Source organism: Macaca fascicularis, chromosome 6 (assembly GCF_037993035.2).
Source record: "Macaca fascicularis isolate 582-1 chromosome 6, T2T-MFA8v1.1".
NCBI lineage: Eukaryota > Metazoa > Chordata > Mammalia > Primates > Cercopithecidae > Macaca > Macaca fascicularis.
The window spans coordinates 38,739,308-38,759,315 of record NC_088380.1 but is presented as its reverse complement, the minus strand read 5'-3'; the positions used below and the strand labels follow the sequence as shown (position 1 = coordinate 38,759,315).

The window sequence follows — 20,008 nt, the reverse complement described above, 5'->3', positions numbered from 1 at the left end:
TTGGCTACTCAAGGGCTCCATTCCCCAACAGAAAGTGTGTTTCCTAAATACCAAGAGGCTCAAGTTGGCAGCCACTCTAGGCTAGGAGCACGGCTGTGGATGGCCAGCTCTGGCCGGTAAGTGACTGTCCTTGGGGACAAGGTCTAGACAGGGAAAATACCCAAGTGATGGCATCTCAGACAAGGAACATGGCCTGATAGTGAATGGTCTGGAGTGGTGTTGAGGCAGAGCCAGGGTGGAGAAGAACAGGAAGCTTCAAGGAAAGGAGGGGTGCTCAGGCTACGCCGGCTCCATGCTCTACATCCATGGCTGGGAATAGGTTCACAGGCTGATGTGCTCTTAGCAATGCTTAAGAATAGACTAGTTCAGAAATTCATTCTTATTAGCGTGATCAGTGTTTCATCTTGCACAGGGAAAAGAGGAAGGCTGAGGTCCTTGAATCAAGGGTGAGATAGGAGGAAACATAATTTAATATTGCTACTAGCATAATGTTATTGGAAAGTTCCTTTGTCCATTCTCTAGTCACTTGAGCCATCCCTCTGTCTGTCCCACACACCTGGGTCTGTGTCTGCAGAGTGTCCTCAATTGTGAACAGTGGAGGGGACTATTGTCTAGGCTTCCCAGAGCCTGAGCTCATCAGGAAGAGACCAAGTTTGCATTCCCCATGCAGGACCTCAGCATGGCAAGGGAGGAGCGAGGTCCCCCAGGCCAGGTGCAGCACAATCTAGCACTGACCCGTTCCCTAGAGACCTGCTTAGCCCAGACTTTCGCTCAGGTTCCTTCCCTCTCCCATTTGCCTTGCGTGTATTGATTGGTTACAAGGCAGTCAAGAGGTTCCCATTTCTCTTGCCAGTGACTGATTTAGGGGCAGGCATGTGGCAGCACAGAAGAGCCACAATCATATCCCTTTTGTCCAGTGAGATACAATTCTGGGAAGAATTCCTTCTCTTTTAAAAAGTCACATGAGAAAAAAAGTCTTTTTCACTTCCACTGGATATAGTCAGTCATCTTATGTGCAGCTTATAGGCAGCTGGGGAGTGGCCTCGGGAGAAGATGCTGAGGACAACAAGCAAGAAATAGGGATGAGATTGGAATCTTTGAGGGTACAGCTGCTTCTCTTAATTGATCAACCCAAGATCCAGTGTAAGTCTGGACACCTTGTGATATGAAATAGTAAATATCCCTCATGCGCAAGACATTTTAAGCTGAACTTTCTGTTACTATGCACCAAAGGTATCTGACTGGAATAGATCCTGAACTTGACTTTTACCTGCTGCCTCACATACAGGCATTTGTACTGTCATATACACACATACACACACACACGCATGTGTACACACACATACACACACACTATGGCACTCAAGGTAGCTGTGGTCTTGGGCCTCATGTCTCCTGCTCTCATCAATCCCCTCTACTCCCCCAAACCACCTGGTAGTCTCTCACTAACCCCCAGAGACTGAACGCTTGGGCCCCTTTCACCCTGTCACTGCTTTCTAGGCTGAATGACCTTCCGTTTTTGGAGAGAAAGGGCTGAAGAAGGAGGACGGTCTCTCTTGGCTGGGAATCCATTTTACCTAAGCCCCCATGCCAAGACAACACAGATAAATACAACCTGGGATTAGAGAAGTGAAGCAGTGTCTGCCTGGGGTGTGCTGGGAGTTACCAGGGACATCCAGTGCCCTAGGAGAATTCCTCCCAACCACTTCTGTTCCCTGACAAGTCACCAAACTCCACCCTAAGAACTGGATGCCTTTTGTTTAAAGATTTGCCCTTGTGTGTTAAGATGCAGTCAATCTGAAGAGGCAGGGAAATCCCAGAATGATTGTGTGGAGAGCAGAAAGGGGAATAGCACACTAGAAGCCACAAAGAACTGGGGGAAGGGAAAGAAAGAGATAAGGGGCAAACTGAAAGTGCCAAAGACAAGCTTGACTGAGTTGAGGATTTTGCCACGTCAAAGGCTATTCCAAACCAAGAGCAACTCTAGGCCAGGGCTGGGACTTCTGCCACCAGGGGTGAGACGCCATGGCTGTGACTTGGGCATTTCCCTGTATCCACATGAAGAGCGCTGAGAAGCCTCTCACTGAACTGGCCAGAGCCTGAAGGGGACAAGAGACCTTTGCTGATGAAGATGCAGGGTAGGTATGGACCCAGCAGGGAACGGGCTTGGATCTGTCTGTCCGTCCGCTGCTGGCCCAGGTCAGAGCTGCACAGTCTGGCCACGGCACAGCATGGAACTGCCCTGCTCAGAGAATCATAGTCATCACTGAGGCTTCGGGAACATCACATTCTCACTGCTTCTCAAAGCCTGAATACTGGAAACTCTGGGACCAGTCAAGTTGCTCTCTCCAGGCCCTTTGACCAGAAAAATACTAGATTGTTTGTAACAGGGTTATTTGAAAGGCCAGTTTCTCAAGTTTGGTTTGTTTTTTGTTTTATTTTGCTCTAGTTTCTATGTTTATTTCATGTTGTGTGTGTTTTTCCCCTGAGGCCATGGCTGAATGGTCTTCTTTGAGAATTATCTTCTGGCATGAAATAAAAGAAAAAGCTCTGAGAAAGATATAGAGAAAAATTTACCCCCAGAAAGCTGAGGAAGGTGCCTGTTGAAGCTTATTACCTCTTCAAGATATCTGGGTTGTCATACGTCAGGTAACTGCGGCCAATAAACTGCGGGATCTCAATGGCTTCTACGATCGCTGGGACAGAACAGAAAAAGGAGGTTACATAGTATGTGGTTCTCTTGGCTCCTGCACTCACACATACAGCAGGAAAACACCCAGCTCCTGGAAATAGGATGTTTAACAATTCATCAACCCCTTCCCTTTGGCCGCACGCATATTCACAGTTGCCCGGCCCCACGGCCTGGGGTTGGCTTCTCCCCCACTTTTCCCTCCTGGGGAAGTCCTGTCCCTGCCACTGGCCTCAACGCTGCTAAGAAGGCCTCACGATGTGCTGAAACTTGAACTGTTCCCAATTATTCTTGGAAGCCAAAGAGCAGGTCTTGGGCCATGTGGGGAGCAGCTGGGGGTAACCCCAGATGTTCTCCTAGGGAGGCAGAGAAAACAAATCCCTAAGTAAGGCCCACTAGGATTCTTGAAAGTTAATTTGCTGCAGAACCCCTTTAAGCGAGGACTTCGAGAGACTCTAAAGCACTATGAATGGGGCTTGGACTCCTGCATTTCCGATCACTTTCCAGTGTATTTCACAAGATCTTTTGTTTTGAAAAGGAGTTTCGCTCTTGTTGCCCAGGCTGGAGTGCAATGGCACGATCTTGGCTCACTCCAACTTCCACCTCCTGAGTTCAAGCAATCCTCCTCCCTCAGCCTCTCAAGTAGCTGGGATTACAGGCACCCACCACCAAGCCCGGCTAATTTTTGTACTTTTGGTAGAGACGGGGTTTCACCATGTTGGCCAGGCTGGTCTCAAACTCCTGACCTCAGGTGATCTGCCCGCCTTGGCCTCCTAAAGTGCTGGGATTACAGGCATGGCCACTGTGCCTGGTCTATTTCACAAGATCTTCACTACAATCTCATGAAGTAGCAGTTAGTATGGGGGAAGGGAAGGGTTGGTTATTCTCACTTTATGGAAGAGAAAGTGAGGAGTAGAAAGCATGGAGGATTTGCCTGAGATCATGTAGTTAAGAGAGCACTAGGCCTTGAACCTGACCGGCTCTTCTTAATTCTGGCTTCCGGACCCCTCTCAGCTTTCCAATATTTTAGAGATACATTTTCTTCCTCCCAAACTCTCATCACTTTGTTTTCCTGAGGAATTACCCTTTTACACATAGTTAGCAAAAGAAGAGTTTAAGTAGCCGTGTGTGGTGTCACGAACGGGGGATGAGGCTAGGGGATTTCTGCTAGAGAAATAACAGCAATATCTCTTTCCTCTTTGGAAAGATACAGAAATGGTGGTTTAAGGAAATTAAGGTAGAATAAATCTCAAATTCAAAGAAATGTACAAAATGAGGGCGAATAAGAAGGTTTATAAAACACGTTATAGTTTCACGAAAATACATGGTTGGTGCAAAGAAGACACTGAACGAAGGACACCACCCCAGAGAGGAAACGTAGAATTATTTGATACTATGAACAATCGTACAGATTAACCTTCAAACATAAAAAAAGAGCAAAAGCAGCAAAGCCGATGACAATGGGCCCCCAAGTAGAAGTGTCTATGTTGGCAGCTTCCCAGAGCCTTTCATAAAAACTAAAAAAGAAAAGAAGAGAGGAAAGAAAACAAGAAAAGCAAAGGATGAAAAAGAAAATTTAAAAGAAAATTTTGGAGGTAACTACGGAAGAAATTGCTCTGTGGTTCTCGGAAGCAGCACAGCCCTGGACAAAGGCCTGAGGCTGCAAGGACTTAGCAGGGCCAGAGGTGAAGGGCTCTTGTCACTTACAGTTCAGGGCTGCACCCCCAGCCACTCCCTTCTGACTAAGGGAGGTAGGAGGAAGAGAAGACAAGGAAGGAAAACAGGGAGGAAAAGAGAGTGGGAGGCAAAATGGCAAGAGGATGAGAAAGGAGCCGAGTAGGAAAACAGGTGGGATGAATGAGAAAGAAGGGACACTGCAGCAAGAAGAGGAGGGAAGAAAGTGCCGAGGAAGACAAACGGGAGAGAAGGCAGCCACCGGGCAAGGAAGGACGGGAAACAGAAAAGGAAAGAAGGCAGCGCCGGAAAAGGAGGGGAGGGAATGGACCCAGAGGAATAGACAGAAATGTCAGGGAGGAGGAAGACTGGGCAGCAGGTAGGAGTGCAAAAATGGAGGAGGTGGAAGGAAGTTCTCAGCTGGGGCAGCGGGCCCCTCATTCAGGACACCATGGCTGGGAAGGGAGAAGGAGAGAAGATGCAAGCTGAGCGGCGGGGGAGGCCTTCCCGGAGCTAAACGGAACCAAGGAGTCCCTGGTGGGTTGGGCTCACCCCCAGAGGGGAGAGGTACAGCCAGGGCCAGTCCCTGCTGTTGTTGGCCGTGGCGGTGGGCCTGTGGCCAACAGCCTTCTTTCCCCTGAACTCCTTGCAAGGGTCAGGACGTGCCTGCCACACATCAGCTCTGCACACAAGCTTCCGAGGGGGTCTGTGGGCGCCCCCAGCAGCTGCCGGCTCAGCCTCCAGCTCAGGAGAGAATGTCCTCTGGCTGGCCGGCGGGAAGGCTTCCCACCAGGCGTAGGCATGTCCCAGCTCCCACACCACTCACCCCGGGTCCCCCTGCATGTGGTTGGCTTGCCCTGGCAGGCCCTGGCCCCAGCCCAGAGCACTCTCGCCGTCTCTCATAGGACTTACTGTACTTACTATTGAGGCAGTAGTTCCCACACTCTGACCGGTGCCAGCATGAAAGAGAACAGGGAGAATCAGCCTTTCACAGTCCTTGTCAAATCCCAATTACTCTGGTTGCAGATCACTTGAAGCCAGCCTTGTTTCTCTCACAAAGCTCTGCCCAAGGGTCCAGAACGTCCTCTTAGGGAATGTGAATATGAGCCCCGCGGGGAACCACTGGAAATCTCTCCTCAGCATGATTGGCACCCTGCCACCCGCCTCCCCGCCTCAGCTCAGCTTAATGAAGGTGGGGGTGGTGGTGGACCAAGAAGATGTTTGAAATCAGCTGTCTGACACTTCTGAGGCTCCCTCACCTTCAACCGACAATCTGCATTTCTTTTAAATCTAGAGACACAGCTCCTTGCTCAAGAGTTACTTACCTGGTCAATGATTATTACTTTTCTTGGCTCTAGGCTGCGTGTGAAAAAGGAATGATAAGCCAGCTAGCTGCCTCTTCTCTCTGCCTAGTGGAAAATATCGCCCTCATTCCCACCCCGTCTCCACTTGCAAGATTCCAGACCCCTGGTTATTTTGTGATTAACAAAGACAGAGGCACCCTCGAGAAACACCGCAGAATAAAAAATGGTCAAACTATGCTTCACTTAAGTGAGTATATACAGGAGCAAATAATCACATCCAAAATCATCACAGCTTGAAGTGACCATTGAGCCCTTTCTGGCTCTTTGTAGTTGGTTTAAATGTTGTAAACATAACTGTTGTTGTTATTATTATTATTATTATTATTATTTTGAGACAGAGTCTTGCTCTGTTGCCCAGGCTGGAGTGCAGTGGCATGATCTCGGCTCACTGCAACCTCTGCCACCAGGGTTCTAGCCATTCTCCTGCCTCAGCCTTCTGAGTAGCTGGGACTATAGGCATGTGCCATCATGCCCAGCTAATTTTTGTATTTTTAGTAGAATTGGGGTTTCGCCATGTTAGCCAGGCTAGTCTCGACCTCCTGACCTCAGGTGATCCACCTGCCTGGGCCTCCCAAAGTGCCGGGATTACAGGTTTGAGCCACTGCGCCTGGCCAACATGATTATATTTTAACCTAACCCTATACCTAATTTTTTTGCTTTTATTGAAAAAAATTTAATTGACACATAATAATTGTACATATGTATGGGGTACATAGTGATGTTTTGATGCATATATATGATCAGATCAGGGTAATTAGTGTATCCATCCCATCTCAAAATGTATCATTTCTTTGTGCTGGGAACACTCAATGTCCTCCTGCTAATTATTTGAAACTATTTATTATTGTCAACTATAGTCATCCTATAGTGCTTCGGAACACCAGAACTTATTTCTCCTATCTCCCTGTAACTTTGTATCCTTTAACAAATCTCTTCCTATTCCCCACTTCTCTCTACCATTTCCAGTATACCTAATTTTTTCTACATTGCCTTTTTTCTGTGGCAATGGCCTTACTGATTAGTTGAAATGTGTTTTTTTCATTTTCTTACATTTATACCTAAAAGCCTGTGCCATCTGGTGACACACACACACACACACACACAAACACCCCAGTGGACAGCAGCCTCCAAGCCAGAAGCCCTGCAGTCCAGGCAAAGCAAACTTTCCGTTTGAGGAACTTGGAATTCCCAATAGACTATAAAGAGTTGGTCAGGTGTGGTGGCTCATGCCTGTAATCCCAGCACTTTGGGAGGCCCAGGCGTGTGGATCACCTGAGGTCAGGAGTTCGAGACCAGCCTGGCCAACATGGCGAAACCCTGTCTCAACTAAAAATACAAAAATTAGCCTGGTGTGGCAGGGCATGCCTGTAATCTCAGCTACTTGTGAGGCTGAGGCAGGAGAATCGTTTGAACCTGGGAGGCAGAGGCTGCAGTGAGCCGAGATCACACCACTGCACTCCAGCCTGGGGTGACAGAGTTAGACTCCATCTCAAAAAAAAAAAAAAAAAAAAAAAAGTTGAAGGGACCAATGTTTCTTTCCCACGTTCACAGGACCTTAGCAAAGGAAAAGGCCCTGTGGGCATGGAAGGCTAACTTCCCCAACAACCAGGGCTCCTCTCAGCAGCGTCCTTGATGGATGTCCATCCCGCAGGAGCAAACACTTCCCACAATGAGCAGCTCACTCTTAGACAAGGTAACACACTCCCGTGCTGGACCATTCTACTAGGCACAGAGATCTTTATTATAGTACACTGACTGTAGCCACAAAGTAAAAACAAACAAAACTTTCCCTACACTAGCAGCCCTTCAACTATCTGAAGACCAACATCTACATTAAACACCCCCAGATCTCCCATTCTGGGGGTGTTTAATGATATACCATCCACAGAAAAGAAATTCCTCTGAATTTGGCTCTTGCAGTTGGTTTAAGTGTTTTCTAAAGGAAGTTATCCTTCGCATTTTAGTGCATAAGTACATCAAAGCATGACTCTAATCATCTTATATTTTTTATTTTTTGAGATAGAGTCTTGCTCTGTCACCCAGTCACCTAGGCTGGAGTGCAGTGGCATGATCTCGGCTCACTGCAAACTCCGCCTCCCGGGTTTAAGTGATTCTCCTGCCTCAGCCTCCTGAGTAGCTGGGATTACAGGCATGCACGACCACACCTGGCTAATTTTTGTATTTTTAGTAGAGATGGGGTTTCACCATGTTGCCCAGGCTGGTCCCAAACTCCTGACTTCAGGTGATCCACCCGCCTCAGCCTCCCAAAGTGCTGGGATTACAGGTATGAGCCACCGCGCCTGGCCTGACTCTAATCATCATAAAAGCATATATTGTTATGCGATATCAGAGCATCTGAATGTTTGGTTGTCCTAGGGTTTGTCTTTGCAGGCATTACTAAGCTGCTTCCATAGCCATAGACATCTTATATGACCGTGTGACTGACAAGGAATGTACCTTGCTAGTTTTAAGATGGAGCTGACTTTTAAAATTGTGTCACCCTGGCTCTCCTATGCTCCTGTTTCAGGAATCTTGGGAACCATCTTAGAATTGTGCTATTAGAAGTTCCAATTACTAAAGGAGGAAATGACCAGAATGAGGAACTGGGAACAGCCAACATGGTCATTAGCTGAAGGACTGCAGCGAACGGTCTGGGTATTTGTTTAATGTGTATGTTTGCATGTTTCACTCTTTAATTCATCTGTAAGATAAACACAATTGAAATTTTTTTCCTATATAACAACTGAATTACTTGTGTAACAATAACCTCTCTTTTCCAATTAATTTGAAATGACTTATTTTTAATATATTAAATATATTTTTAACATATTAAATATATTAAAATAATTACTATATTAAAATTTTATGTTTAGTATTAAATATTAACATATTGTTAATATAATTTAGTATTTAAAATCAAATATTAATATATTATTAAATATAAAATTTAGTACATTAATTTTCAATACATTAAATGATATAAAATTTAATATATTAAATTACATTAAAGAGAAATTCCCTTTAGTATGCATGATTTATGTGTTTTATTAATTTGTGGTTTGTATACGGAGTTTTCTTATATTTGCAGAAGCTTTTTTTTATATATACACTGGGACCAAAAACAAAAAAATCACCCAAATCAGACCCTGGAACATGATGTTACTCAACTAAACACAACATAAATGCCCTAAATGTTGCATGTGTGGTAGGTCAGTATTGATCAGGCAGCATTGGATACTTAAGGACTGTGCGCCCCGATGAGTACATGCGCTAAGCCAGCTTTGTCTCAACAGCTGTTGGCTGTCTTGTGCGGGGCCACCTGCTATAGAGAAACACCGCCATCTAGTGGCCTGTGGGATCCTACACAGTGTGAATTGAAGCTATTCTAGTAACACAAGGAAGGGCAGGGCCAAAGCTTAGTTTCCCAGGTGACTTGTCCACTATTGACTGGGAGAACCCAGAGAAAACATCTGTGCCCTGCATTCACCTCTTAGACACTCAGAGCATAGCAAAGGCTCTGAGAAATTCTGCAGAAGAGAGAGAATTGTCTGTTTACTCAGGATTATCCAAATGTATTTCACCATAGAAGCCTCCTCCCATTTTGTGTACGTGAATGCGTGTGTGTGTGTGTGTATACAAAGCAGTGATTAATATTCCTCAGAACTTAGTTTTTTACATGTGCGTTGTGAAATTCTTCTAGAACATTTTAGTAACTTACTTAGATACACAAGCTCTGAGGAACTGGGACACAAGATGGGTCCACTTGGATGCAAGTAAAGAAAAAAGGAACAAAATCTCTAAATATGGAAGTAATTTTTGATGGGGAAGGCCTTGTTGAGAAAAAAGGGGGCCTAGGCATTGGGGTAATGCATGGGGTGCTGAGGTTTAGGCTGGGGAAGATGCCTGAAAGTCAAATCCACCAATTGGAAGGCGAGAGGACCCCCAAGGTCAAACCTTATGTTTGTTCTTGGCACCTGAAGTCATGGCTGGGAGTAAGAAGAACCTCTGGCTTCTCCTGTCCTGGTGGGTCTTGAAGATGGGACAGACAGGTTTGAGTTTCTGCAGTGGCCACTGCTACAGGAAGCCTGTGGTATCCCAAGAGCCTCTCAGATGCTTAGTGGGAGCTTGGTGCACCCCTCAGTCTGGGTCAAACTCTCCTGTTCTTGCCTCCAGCCTCACAGGGAAAAGTGGGGGCCCTGAAGCCACCATGTAGCCTAAGTGCCTGGAACTGCTCCAGGATTTGTCTGAGTTTCTGGCCCCTGCTCTCCTGGGTTACCAAGAGGTGGGAACAAGTGTCAAATTGTCCAACTACGGCCCTTGTGGAACTCACTTGCCACACTATCTGATGCAGCTGAAAAGACCCAGACTCACTGACGATCCAGAAAATGAAATTCCTCATGAAGAAAGGCCCTTTGGTATGGACTGGATGAGGCCTGATGCTGGTTATTTCTATACCATTTTGCTCCATGTAAAAGGACTGGTTTAACTTCTGTAGGGATACTGGGAACAGGTTCTTGCTTTTAAAACATAGTTTGATTATGAGGCAGAAAAGAACTCCAACTTTGAAATATATGAGGCTAAAAATCACCTTGCTGAATGAGACAGGATTCTTTCTGACAACCAAAGATGGCTTCTCACCATTCTTGGTCTTTCAAACCAAGGATTTCCCCAAACTTTCTATGTATTCTCTTGCATCTCTATGGAACAACATAATTGCCCATTTCTTTTCCTTTTCTTTCCAATCTTTACAATGGGACTAAATGCTTTCCCCAATATTATAGCAGTTGGCATGGCAACTGCCCACAACTGGTACCTGCTGGAGCCTGGAAAAATTGTTGCAGAGCCCCATTAATCCTCTCCAGTCATTATGATGGGAGAGGAAATTATGGGATAGGGGCCATACCTCTGATATATGAAGCTTCTTAGGATTTGCAAAGGATGCCATCTTCCCAGAAGCAGTATCTTGATTTCAAAACACAATCAGATACTGATTCAACATGGAGGGTGGCTGCTGGCTCATCTGGATTCCAATCCTGGATCTAGACTGCTTTGCAGGAAAAGAGTGTCCTGCAGTTCCCTCTGCCATCATCCATTCTCACAGATCTTGCCAGATCCAGGTGCTCACTGGGATCTACCCCAACTTTCTGGTAAGATTTGCTTCTCACTGAACCTGAACCTATAGTTACAAAGCTATAAATGTGAGCACTTTATCTCTGTTATGGCTGATGTTCTGCAGCAGGAAATGAGGGCTAACAAGATCACACATTATCCTTTCTTTCTCCCTTTCATTTCCAATGCTAAATGTTCATCTAAGTCTGGGATTTATATATTGATCATTAATGTTAGATATAAGGCAGGTACGAACTCGAAGCTCCTGTGGTAAAATTGGAGACTTAGGAAATTCAAACACTGATGTGTGAAATCCAAACCCAATTTTCTGAATGAATGAGCCACTCTTCAGCTAAATCTCTGCAAGTACAACCTATTAGCTAAACAGCAATTTGCTTGTTAGGATTATAATCAGGGTAATTCACAAATGAATCAATTACTCTTCCTTGTTAAAAATACATTTCATGATTTGCCATGTAGATTTCAAAATTCATTTAAATATAAGAAATACTACTAAGTCTTCCAATTGGCAAATTGGCATCTTTCATATTTTCCAAGGCTGCTGTAGAATGACTTCTCCTACCATTCCATATACCAACATAACTACCTGTAATTTATAGTTTTCCTCTAAGCCCTAATTCTGATAAAAATCAAGAACCTGGAAATAGGACAGACAGTGCACATTCCTTCAGAGGCTCATTGCTTTATTTCCTCCAGGTTTTTTTTTTTTTTTTTTTTTTAAGTTCTTGGGCAGGTGAGGCCACACTGAGACTGAAAAATGAAGGCCCAACATGAGGCCACATTGAGACTGAAAAATGAAGGCCCAACATGATGGATATATGTGGGAAGCCTATTCTAGATACCAGGGCCATGTCCTCCATTTCCCATAAGCAGGTACAAAAAGCAAGTCCAGCAGGGTCTCATGGTCTATGACCTGCCCTGGCTTTCAGTCTAGGGCAAGATGGAAACTGAGTAGCCCACAGCACCTGCTAATGGATTTTATTTTTCTCCCCATGAATAATAATGACCAGTATTAGTTGGTTGCTTGAGTACTTACCAGGCCTTCTTCTAAATGCTGTGGATACATTGTCTCATTTAGTCAATACCATAACCTTCTGTGTTAGACACACAATAACACTGCTATTATTATTCCCATTTTACAGTTGAGAAAACTGAGGTACAGCAATTTGATAGCTTAGAAAATAGCACTATACAGAAGGCTATGCATACTTTAGTTTGGAGCAAGTAATGTATAATTTGTGTTTTTGCATATTTGGGCAAGGTTTCTCTTATATAGCACTCACAGACAGGGGTCAAAACATTTTTCAGTCTACAAAGCACAGGCATTCATCTATCAGGACAGGCTCCAGGAGTGGCTCAGGCACAAAACTCCTGGAAACCCCTACTCTGTTGTGAGTTAACTCTTAGGTTGCTAGACCATGAAGCGATTCTCAAGGAAGGAGCCAGGGCAGAGGGTGGGAAACCTATTTACCCACTGTTAGCAGAAGTATTTCAGCATTTAATTCTTATTAAGGAATTATGGTAGTTTATAAATAATCATCCAATAAGGTATTGAAATAATTGATCAAAATAACCAGTATGGCTGTACCACTGTTACAACTCTCCCATTAAGAGTTGTGGTCCCCCAATGGACTGTCCATTCCCTCCACTCCTTCCAGGGAGCTGTGCCTCAGACCCCTGAGTGTACCTTTCTGGCAGTGAAGCCCCTCAAAGCCCAAGGGGCAGTCACAGTCATAGCCCTCCTTCCTGGGCCGGCAGCTGCCCCCATGGGCACAAGGGGCCCTCACGCAGGGGTGGGCCGCATTCTCCACATTCACCCCGGAGGTGAAGTCATGCTTCACGTGGATGGTTCGGTCGTTCAGGATGATCTTGGGAGAGAAAAACGTAAAGAAATTCAGGAATTGAGAAACATCTTTGTAGTCTTCTAAAGCTTCCCTTAGCACATTAACCTGAGCTACACATACGGAGATTAAACAAAAAAGTTTTGAAGTCCAGTTTCTACTTTTTCTTTTTGCTGAGATGGAGTCTTGCTCTGTTGCCCAGGCTAGAGTGCAGTAGCACAGTCTTGACTCCCTGCAACTTCTGCCTCCTGGGTTCAAGAAATTCTTCTGCCTCAACCTCCCAAGTAGCTGGAATTAGAGGCACCTGCCACCACGCCTGGCTAATTTTTGTGTTTTTAGTAGAGATGGGGTTTCACCATATTGGTCAGGGTGGTCTCGAACTCCTGACCTCAGGTGTTCCGCCCGCCTCAGCCTCCCAAAGTGCTGGCATTACAAGCACGAACCACCGTGCCCAGCCCAGTTTCTACTTTTATAGTCTTGACATCTATGCAGGAGCTGAAGTGATCTGAAGTGGATCCACTTGGGAGAATCTGCGGAGTGAAGCGCTCCTGTGGTTCCAGAAGACTGGCCACTCGATTAGGTTGTAAAGAAGTCCCAAGAACTACAAAGTTCGGATTTCAACCCAGTTGCACATTAGAACCACCTGGGGGGCTCTTAAGAAATACTAATGCCCAGACCCGCCCATTCCCATTGAACCAGAATCTCTGAAGGTGAGACCAAGTTGTCAGTAACTTTAAAAAGTTTTTGAGAGTCACCTCAGAAGATGCAGCCCAGGTTGGGAGACACTGGTATATAAAGGAGAGCGGGGAGAGTACAAAACACAGTGTTACGGAGGCGGAGGTCAAACAGGGCATCCTGGCTCCCGGTGGCTGTGGAATCCAGAGACACTTCCTAGTGTACTCCTGTATGTTTCCGACTAATGTTCTCAAGAAGTCTCCTAAAATTCCATGAGCTGGACCTCCCCGATTGTCCCACTCACTCCTGCCATCCTCCTTCCCTGACGTTCCTGAATCCGCTCCCTCTGCACATTCCCTTCCCCACTTAAGAAACAAAAGTGAAACACAGGTCACATTCTTTACCCCACTGTACATGGATTTACTGGTGCTCAAGAGCTCCCTTGCACCTTCTGCCCTGTAATGTGACTCTAGTGAAACTGATAAATTATGAGGAAGGGCTACCTGGTACCCCAGCCCCCAATAAATGGATCCAACATTACCAGCCCTTGATTCAGAATATGGATTTACTTTGAACTATTGCTGGCTTTGCAGAACTTGGAGACAGAAAGAACGCCTCCCAGGGGAACCCCCACTGCCCAGGGTTATAAGAGGTTAGCAATGGCACCTCCTGCCATGAATCTAAGCTTCCAAAGGCTTGCCTGGCCCTTGGAGAGCACTGGGAGAGTTGAGAGAAACTTTTCCCCAGTCCTGAATCTAAGAAGCTGCTAGAAAGTAGGCAGGATCCTTCTACAATCTCCTCCTTTCATGCTGCAAGTGAAGGACCAAGAGACTGCATAATATGTGCTGAGACAAGCCAAGAACAGCACTGTTCACTACAGCACACGGCCAAGCCCGTGAATCAGGCAGGAGAGGGTGGTCCTTCTAGCAGGAGATAAGGAGAGGGTTGTGTGTACCGGGTGAAGGGGAGGGCACAGCCTGAGAAGAGCGGGCAGAGGATGGATAATGTCTTGGCATCCCAGCTTGTTTCCTAGGTGAGAATTTGAAACACCTGGTTAAGCATGGCCACTCCCACTCATGGGGGAGAATGGTCTGAACTAAGGTGTCACACACCTCAAAGTTCAGTGACAAAGGGAAACACATGACTGTCAGCAAATGTTGACTGGGCCTGACACTGCGATGGGAGATAAGATGGCCACAGCCCCAGGGGTCCTTTTCAGTGAGAGGAGGGACTCTTTCATCATTCCTCCTTCACCTTAGCTTCCCTCATGCTCCATCAGGATCCTTTAGCCACCACTGGCCACGAAAGGAAAACAGGATGAAGCTAATGTCCAGGAACTAAACATGCTTTTCTTTAGATCCTTGTTCTCCCAGTGTTCAGTGGTTCTGCCCACCTGGGCTGGGGGGTCAAGCAGGTCTGTTGCAGACAGAGCGTGTCTTCATAACCACAGAGATCATGGGCAGCCCCATGAGAAGGAATAAAAGACAGAGAGCAGGCCAGAAGCAGTGGCTCACGCCTGTAATCCCAGCACTTTGGGAGGCCAAGGTGGGCAGATCACAAGGTCAGGAGTTTGAGACCAGCCTGGCCAACATGGTGAAACCCTGTCTCTGCTAAAAATACAAAAATTAGCCAGACGTGGTGGCAGGCGCCTATAATCCCAGCTATTCGGGAGGCTGAGGCAGGAGAATCTCCTGAACCCAGGAGGTGGAGGTTGCAGTGAGCCGAGATCACGCCACTGCACTCCAGCCTGGGCGACAGAGTGAGATTCGGTCTTAAAAAAAAAAAAAAAGACAGAGAGCAGGGAAGCGGGGGAGTCAGTATCTTTTACTGAATTTTTTTTTTTTCCTGAACCTTCTAGGGAAAAACTCTTGATGCTCTTAAGAGCTTGGTTACATGATCAATGAACACCAATTGCTAAAGTGTGGGGGTGGGGATGAGCACTGGCTCTAACGTTGAGCAAACTGCAAAGTACCGCCAAAGAAAAGCGCGGAGCCAAGGTTGCTATTCACCTCCATCCACTTCCTTCCCTACTGTGGAAGTATTTGCAGACACCTGATGCCATTTCACTCCCTCAGCAGTCCTAATATAGTTTGGTAGATTTGCTGTAAAAATTCATCATCACCAAGTAGCATTCATGGAATGTCTGCTGGGCATAGACCCAGGAGCAGATGTTATAAGAAAGTGAGGTTGGAAAGCCACGCTGCGGGCATTAAAATATAAAATCTGAAAAATGTGAAAACTTTCTCAAAGTGTCTTTCTTGGGTGCAGCAGATGACACTGATCGCAACCCTCACTTTCATTGTCCACAGTCTGGGTGGCCCAGTAAACATGAGGAAGAGACGCCTGTACCTTCTGGATGCTCCCGCTGAAAGGCTTCAGGACACCTGAATTCTTCTTCACATCATCATAATTGGGGACTCCGCCAACAAAAATGTCTGTGTTGCACTTAATCTGTGTGAAGCCTCCCTGCCAAGAGATTAAAAACAAAGCATGGTATAACTTTAAAACAGATGTTCAAAATGATCACATGGGTCTTCGGTCCCCTGTTGTGGAACAAAATGGTAGACAGAGCCTCAAGTCCCACACGACAATCTGTCTACACGTGGGCTTCACTCTCACAGTGCTTCTCATGGCTACTTACCACCTGCCTGCATGTTGGTGAAAGTCTTCATGTCTCTGAGACTTCGTTTCATTGTCTGCAAAATGGGAGTCATTGTATCTACCTCATAGCTATGTCATGGTGACTGTGGCAGACTGCACTACTGGTCACAGGTACCCTCCCCACAGGAAGATTGCCTCCAACCTGTCGGCTGGCTCAGATGAGCTTGTGTGACTTCCTATAGCCAATAAAACATGAGCAGAAGAGAAAAGAATCACTTCTGGGCAGAAGCTTTCAGAGCCAGAGAGTAGTTCACCATGGCCTTTTCTCCTTCCCTCTGTTCCTGCAGCCCGGATCTCAGATTAGAGCTGCAGCTAACCATTGGTGGGTATGTGTCATGAGTGAGAAATAAACCCTTAAATTTGAGAGCTCTGGGAATGAACACACTTTAGATAATGTTAAGTTATTATTTCCTTTGATTTACGATAAAAGAAATACAAATACTAGCAGCTTTGATCGTTTATTTAACAAATATTATCGGGCACTTACTATAATATGCCCCATCTACTATGCTAAGTGCTGGACAAACAGCAGAAAATAAGAAAGACGCAGCCCCTGCCCTGCAGGGGTTTACACAAGTAGGGAATACAGACAAGTGAAAGAGCAGGTGAGATCAGCACTGGGAAGAACTGTACAGGTGGCTATGGGTGCACCGGGGTGCTGGACAAGGGAGTCTCATATCCTACCCTAGACACAGGGAGTGGGGGAGGTGGTCAAGGAAGAGTTAACATTGTAGAAACTGGAAGACATTGGGGCTTAGAGAGAATGTGAGTGTAAGGCACAGGCGAGAAGGGGCCAGAGCATGCAGGGCCTTATACGCCACATTAGGAGCATGAACTTTACCCAAAAAAACAGTGAGATTTAAGCAGGAGAGAGAGAGAGGTCTGTGCTTTGGAAGATCATTGGCCAGAAGGAGGAGAATGAATCTGGGGTCATGTCAAGGGTAGAGAAGACGAGACAGGCGAGCCATGGAGGAGGAGGCTCTGTTTATCTTAGGGAGCGCCCACAGTGGCTGGGTCCAGCCAGGTAGCCCAGGGAAATTTCAATTAGATTAATTGACCGAAGTGCCTTCTGTCAATAGCCTTCAGGCAGCTTTGAGGGTTCTTACTTAACTAGGAGGTTATCAAAGAAGCACAAAGGCTTTCAGGAATTCTTGTGGCCCAGAAGAAGACTGAACCAGTCAGGAACTGTCACCACAAACCCACAGGCATCTTTCTCTTGTCATTGCTCTTACCCAAAAGCTAAAATAAGATGGAGAGAGGAAAGGAGGAAGGACACAGGGTCAAGGAGGTTTCAGAGCAGCTGGCTGCTAGGAAAAAAAACTGCATTATGTCTGTGTCCAGCGGCGGGGCCTCGTGGAGTGAGGAGCAGTTCCCTTTGGCTGCTCATCAAAATCCTCGTCCAACACCCTCCTGCTGACAAGTGGAAGGGCTGCAGCTGCCATGCCCAAGGGGGACCGCAGGAGAGAAGCAAACAGCCCCCACCAAAGCCAGGCCTGCTCTGCAGTGAGGGGTTTTATGTCTGGATCCTACACTTTGGCTTGGCTGGAAGCAGTTTGCAAAGCTGAGCAAACCTCCAGGCTGGAGTTTCCTGAAAGTCTCAGAAGCACTGCTCTTCCATGCGTCTTGCATAGTCAGACCCAAGCCCAGGCCGCTGGTATTTCTCAGTGCTGCCAGCTGAGCAGCCTGGTGGTCAGGTTTAGTCTGCACACAGGCTCTTGGGTGCTTAGGTCCTGGGTTAGCCTCTCAGAGTGTACTCTAACCCCTGCCCTCATCTGTCTCTGAGCTCTAAGACCACTGACCTGTCAGTCACACTTCGAACATGATATGGCCAGCGGGGGAACCGAATTCCTTGTGGAAAAGACTTGATGAAGGTTTAGCATATGGAGATCAGGCATTGGCCTTCCCACTCCTGGCTCACAGTAGACTCAGCAGAATGTCCCTCCAATGCACACACCAAAGCCACACCTTCCTGTGGGTTCCTTTTGCTTTTCTTTTGCTTTAAAACTCCAGTCAGCTCCATTCACCCACATGCCACCAAAGGTCAAAAAGTCAAAATGGAGGGTGCAGGTGCCACCATATTGGCTTCATGCTCTTTTGCTGATGTGCAGTGATAGAAACTCTGAGGTGTGGTTTTTACCTATGTGTCATCTCTTAAATCCTAATAGTAAATGCAGCGTCCTGAAGAGTAACTTATTTATAGTCATGGACCCTGCCCCTACTGTTTACAAACATTCCCATCCTCAGCTTTTGTTCCTGTTTTACAGATGTTTGCAACTAAGATCTAGAGAGATACAATTGAATTTATATCATTAAACCAACAGACAGCCAGGTGCATTCTTGTGAGCTTCTAATTCTGTCTTGGAGTAAAGTCGGCTGTTAGAATGTTCTGGATTGCACCAGAAGTGACTCCGGTTCTCCATTTAAAATCAATTTCCCTTCATCCCTTCCTTTCTTCCCTCCCCCTCCCTTCCTGCCTTCCACAGATATATATGGAGCATTTTCTAGGTGTGAAGGGTGCCCACCCCTTGACACAGAACCCAATTTGGGATTCCCCTCATTCCCAAGGAGGTCTGTGGTTCCAATTGGTCCTCCCACTGCAGCAGCCCCTCAGGCTGGCTTCTGGACATATGTGACCCTCTTTCTTCTCTCTCCAACCAAGTACCTCTTTCCCCAGCAAAAGTGCCTTTTCCTTCCTTTTCTTTTTTCTACTAGTCTATTTGCTTATTAGTATACCCAAATTTGTCAATGTCCTTTGCAAATCTTCCTTTGCACAGAATGAAAACTGGTGGGAAGTAAGATATTGGCAAATCTAAAGTCCCCTCTATTTTTGAGGAACTGTAAACTGTGTGTGTGTTTGCAGAATCCTAGCAGGCTATAGTTTAAAGCAAATCTCCCTGACTTCCTCCTAAAAATGTTATTTTTCTTTGTACATGACCTTGGAATTAAAATCATGCAGGAAAGTTATAAACTTCAGTAGAAATCCTATCCTCTTGAGTCCATAACCATACACTATTCACTACCACCACCACCACCACCACCACCACCACCACCACCACTACTACTACTACTACTACTAGTGCTACTACTACTAAGTAAAGCTATTTAGTGCTGACCTGGCATCAGGTACTGCTGTTTTTTACATGTATAATTCTTTTAATTCACAAAACAACTCTGTGAAGTAGGCACTATTATCATCACCACCATTATCCCCATTGATAAGAGGATAATGCTGAGACAAGAAAAACAATCTTGGTAGGTCAAGTAACCAGTATGAGCTCACACCACTGGTAAGTAATTGAGCCAGATTTTGAGCCCTAGGGGTCTGGACTCACAGCCCGTTCTTGTCAGGCCTCCTCCATGCACCATGGGCCCTACCCCAGAGTCCGTGTTCTTACCTACTACCTGGTGCAGCTGATAAGAACAAAGATGGAGGTGGGAGGTGAAGAGGTGAAAGGCAATTTTGTAAGTGCTAAACGTATTGGGTGTCAACTCACTTAATCCTCACAACAACTCTACGAGGCCCATACTATTATTATCCCCATTTATAGCTAAGTGATAGAAAAGTTAAGTAATTTGCCCAATGGGGAGCTGGGATTTTCACACAGGCACTGAAGTCCATGTACTTAACCACAACACTGTGCTGCTTTTGTACCAAGACAGGCAGAAAACAGTCCTCTGGCTCACACTCACCATCAAGAGAAAAGGTGTGCTGTTCTTACCTCTGCCATTCCCTCCACTACCTTCTGCTTATCCACCTGTAAGATGCCATTCTTTGCTGTGCGAGATACACGAAGCTCGTGCCAGTTGCCTAGGGTGAGGGGATCTTCACTCCTGTGGAAGGAAGATGTGATATTAATTTTATGTATCGAGTTGATTAGGATAAGGAATGCCCACATAGCTGGTAGAACATTATTTCTGGGTGTGTCTGTGAATGTGTTTCTGGAAGAGATGAGCATCTGAATCAGGAGACTTAG

The 20,008-nt window shown here is 46.0% G+C and overlaps 1 protein-coding gene across 9 annotated transcripts in view; it reads right to left on the bottom strand.

Annotated features, from left to right (window-relative positions):
* The window catches only part of EGFLAM (EGF like, fibronectin type III and laminin G domains), a 234,149-nt gene that overhangs the window by 13,702 nt on the left and 200,439 nt on the right, over positions 1-20,008 (bottom strand). For 5 of the 9 annotated variants that reach the window (XM_065546179.2, XM_065546178.2, XM_005556757.5 and 2 more), the window contains 4 exons: positions 19,754-19,865; positions 15,723-15,839; positions 12,545-12,725; positions 2,618-2,696 (listed from right to left, as the gene is read on the bottom strand). In XM_065546179.2, the coding sequence (XP_065402251.1) occupies positions 2,618-2,696; positions 12,545-12,725; positions 15,723-15,839; positions 19,754-19,865 (489 nt within the window). Of the gene's footprint in view, positions 1-2,577; positions 2,697-5,284; positions 5,468-12,544; positions 12,726-15,722; positions 15,840-19,753; positions 19,866-20,008 lie in introns of those variants that run through there. The other 4 variants (XR_012413618.1, XM_073993329.1, XM_005556760.5 and 1 more) reach the window with 4 other exon arrangements.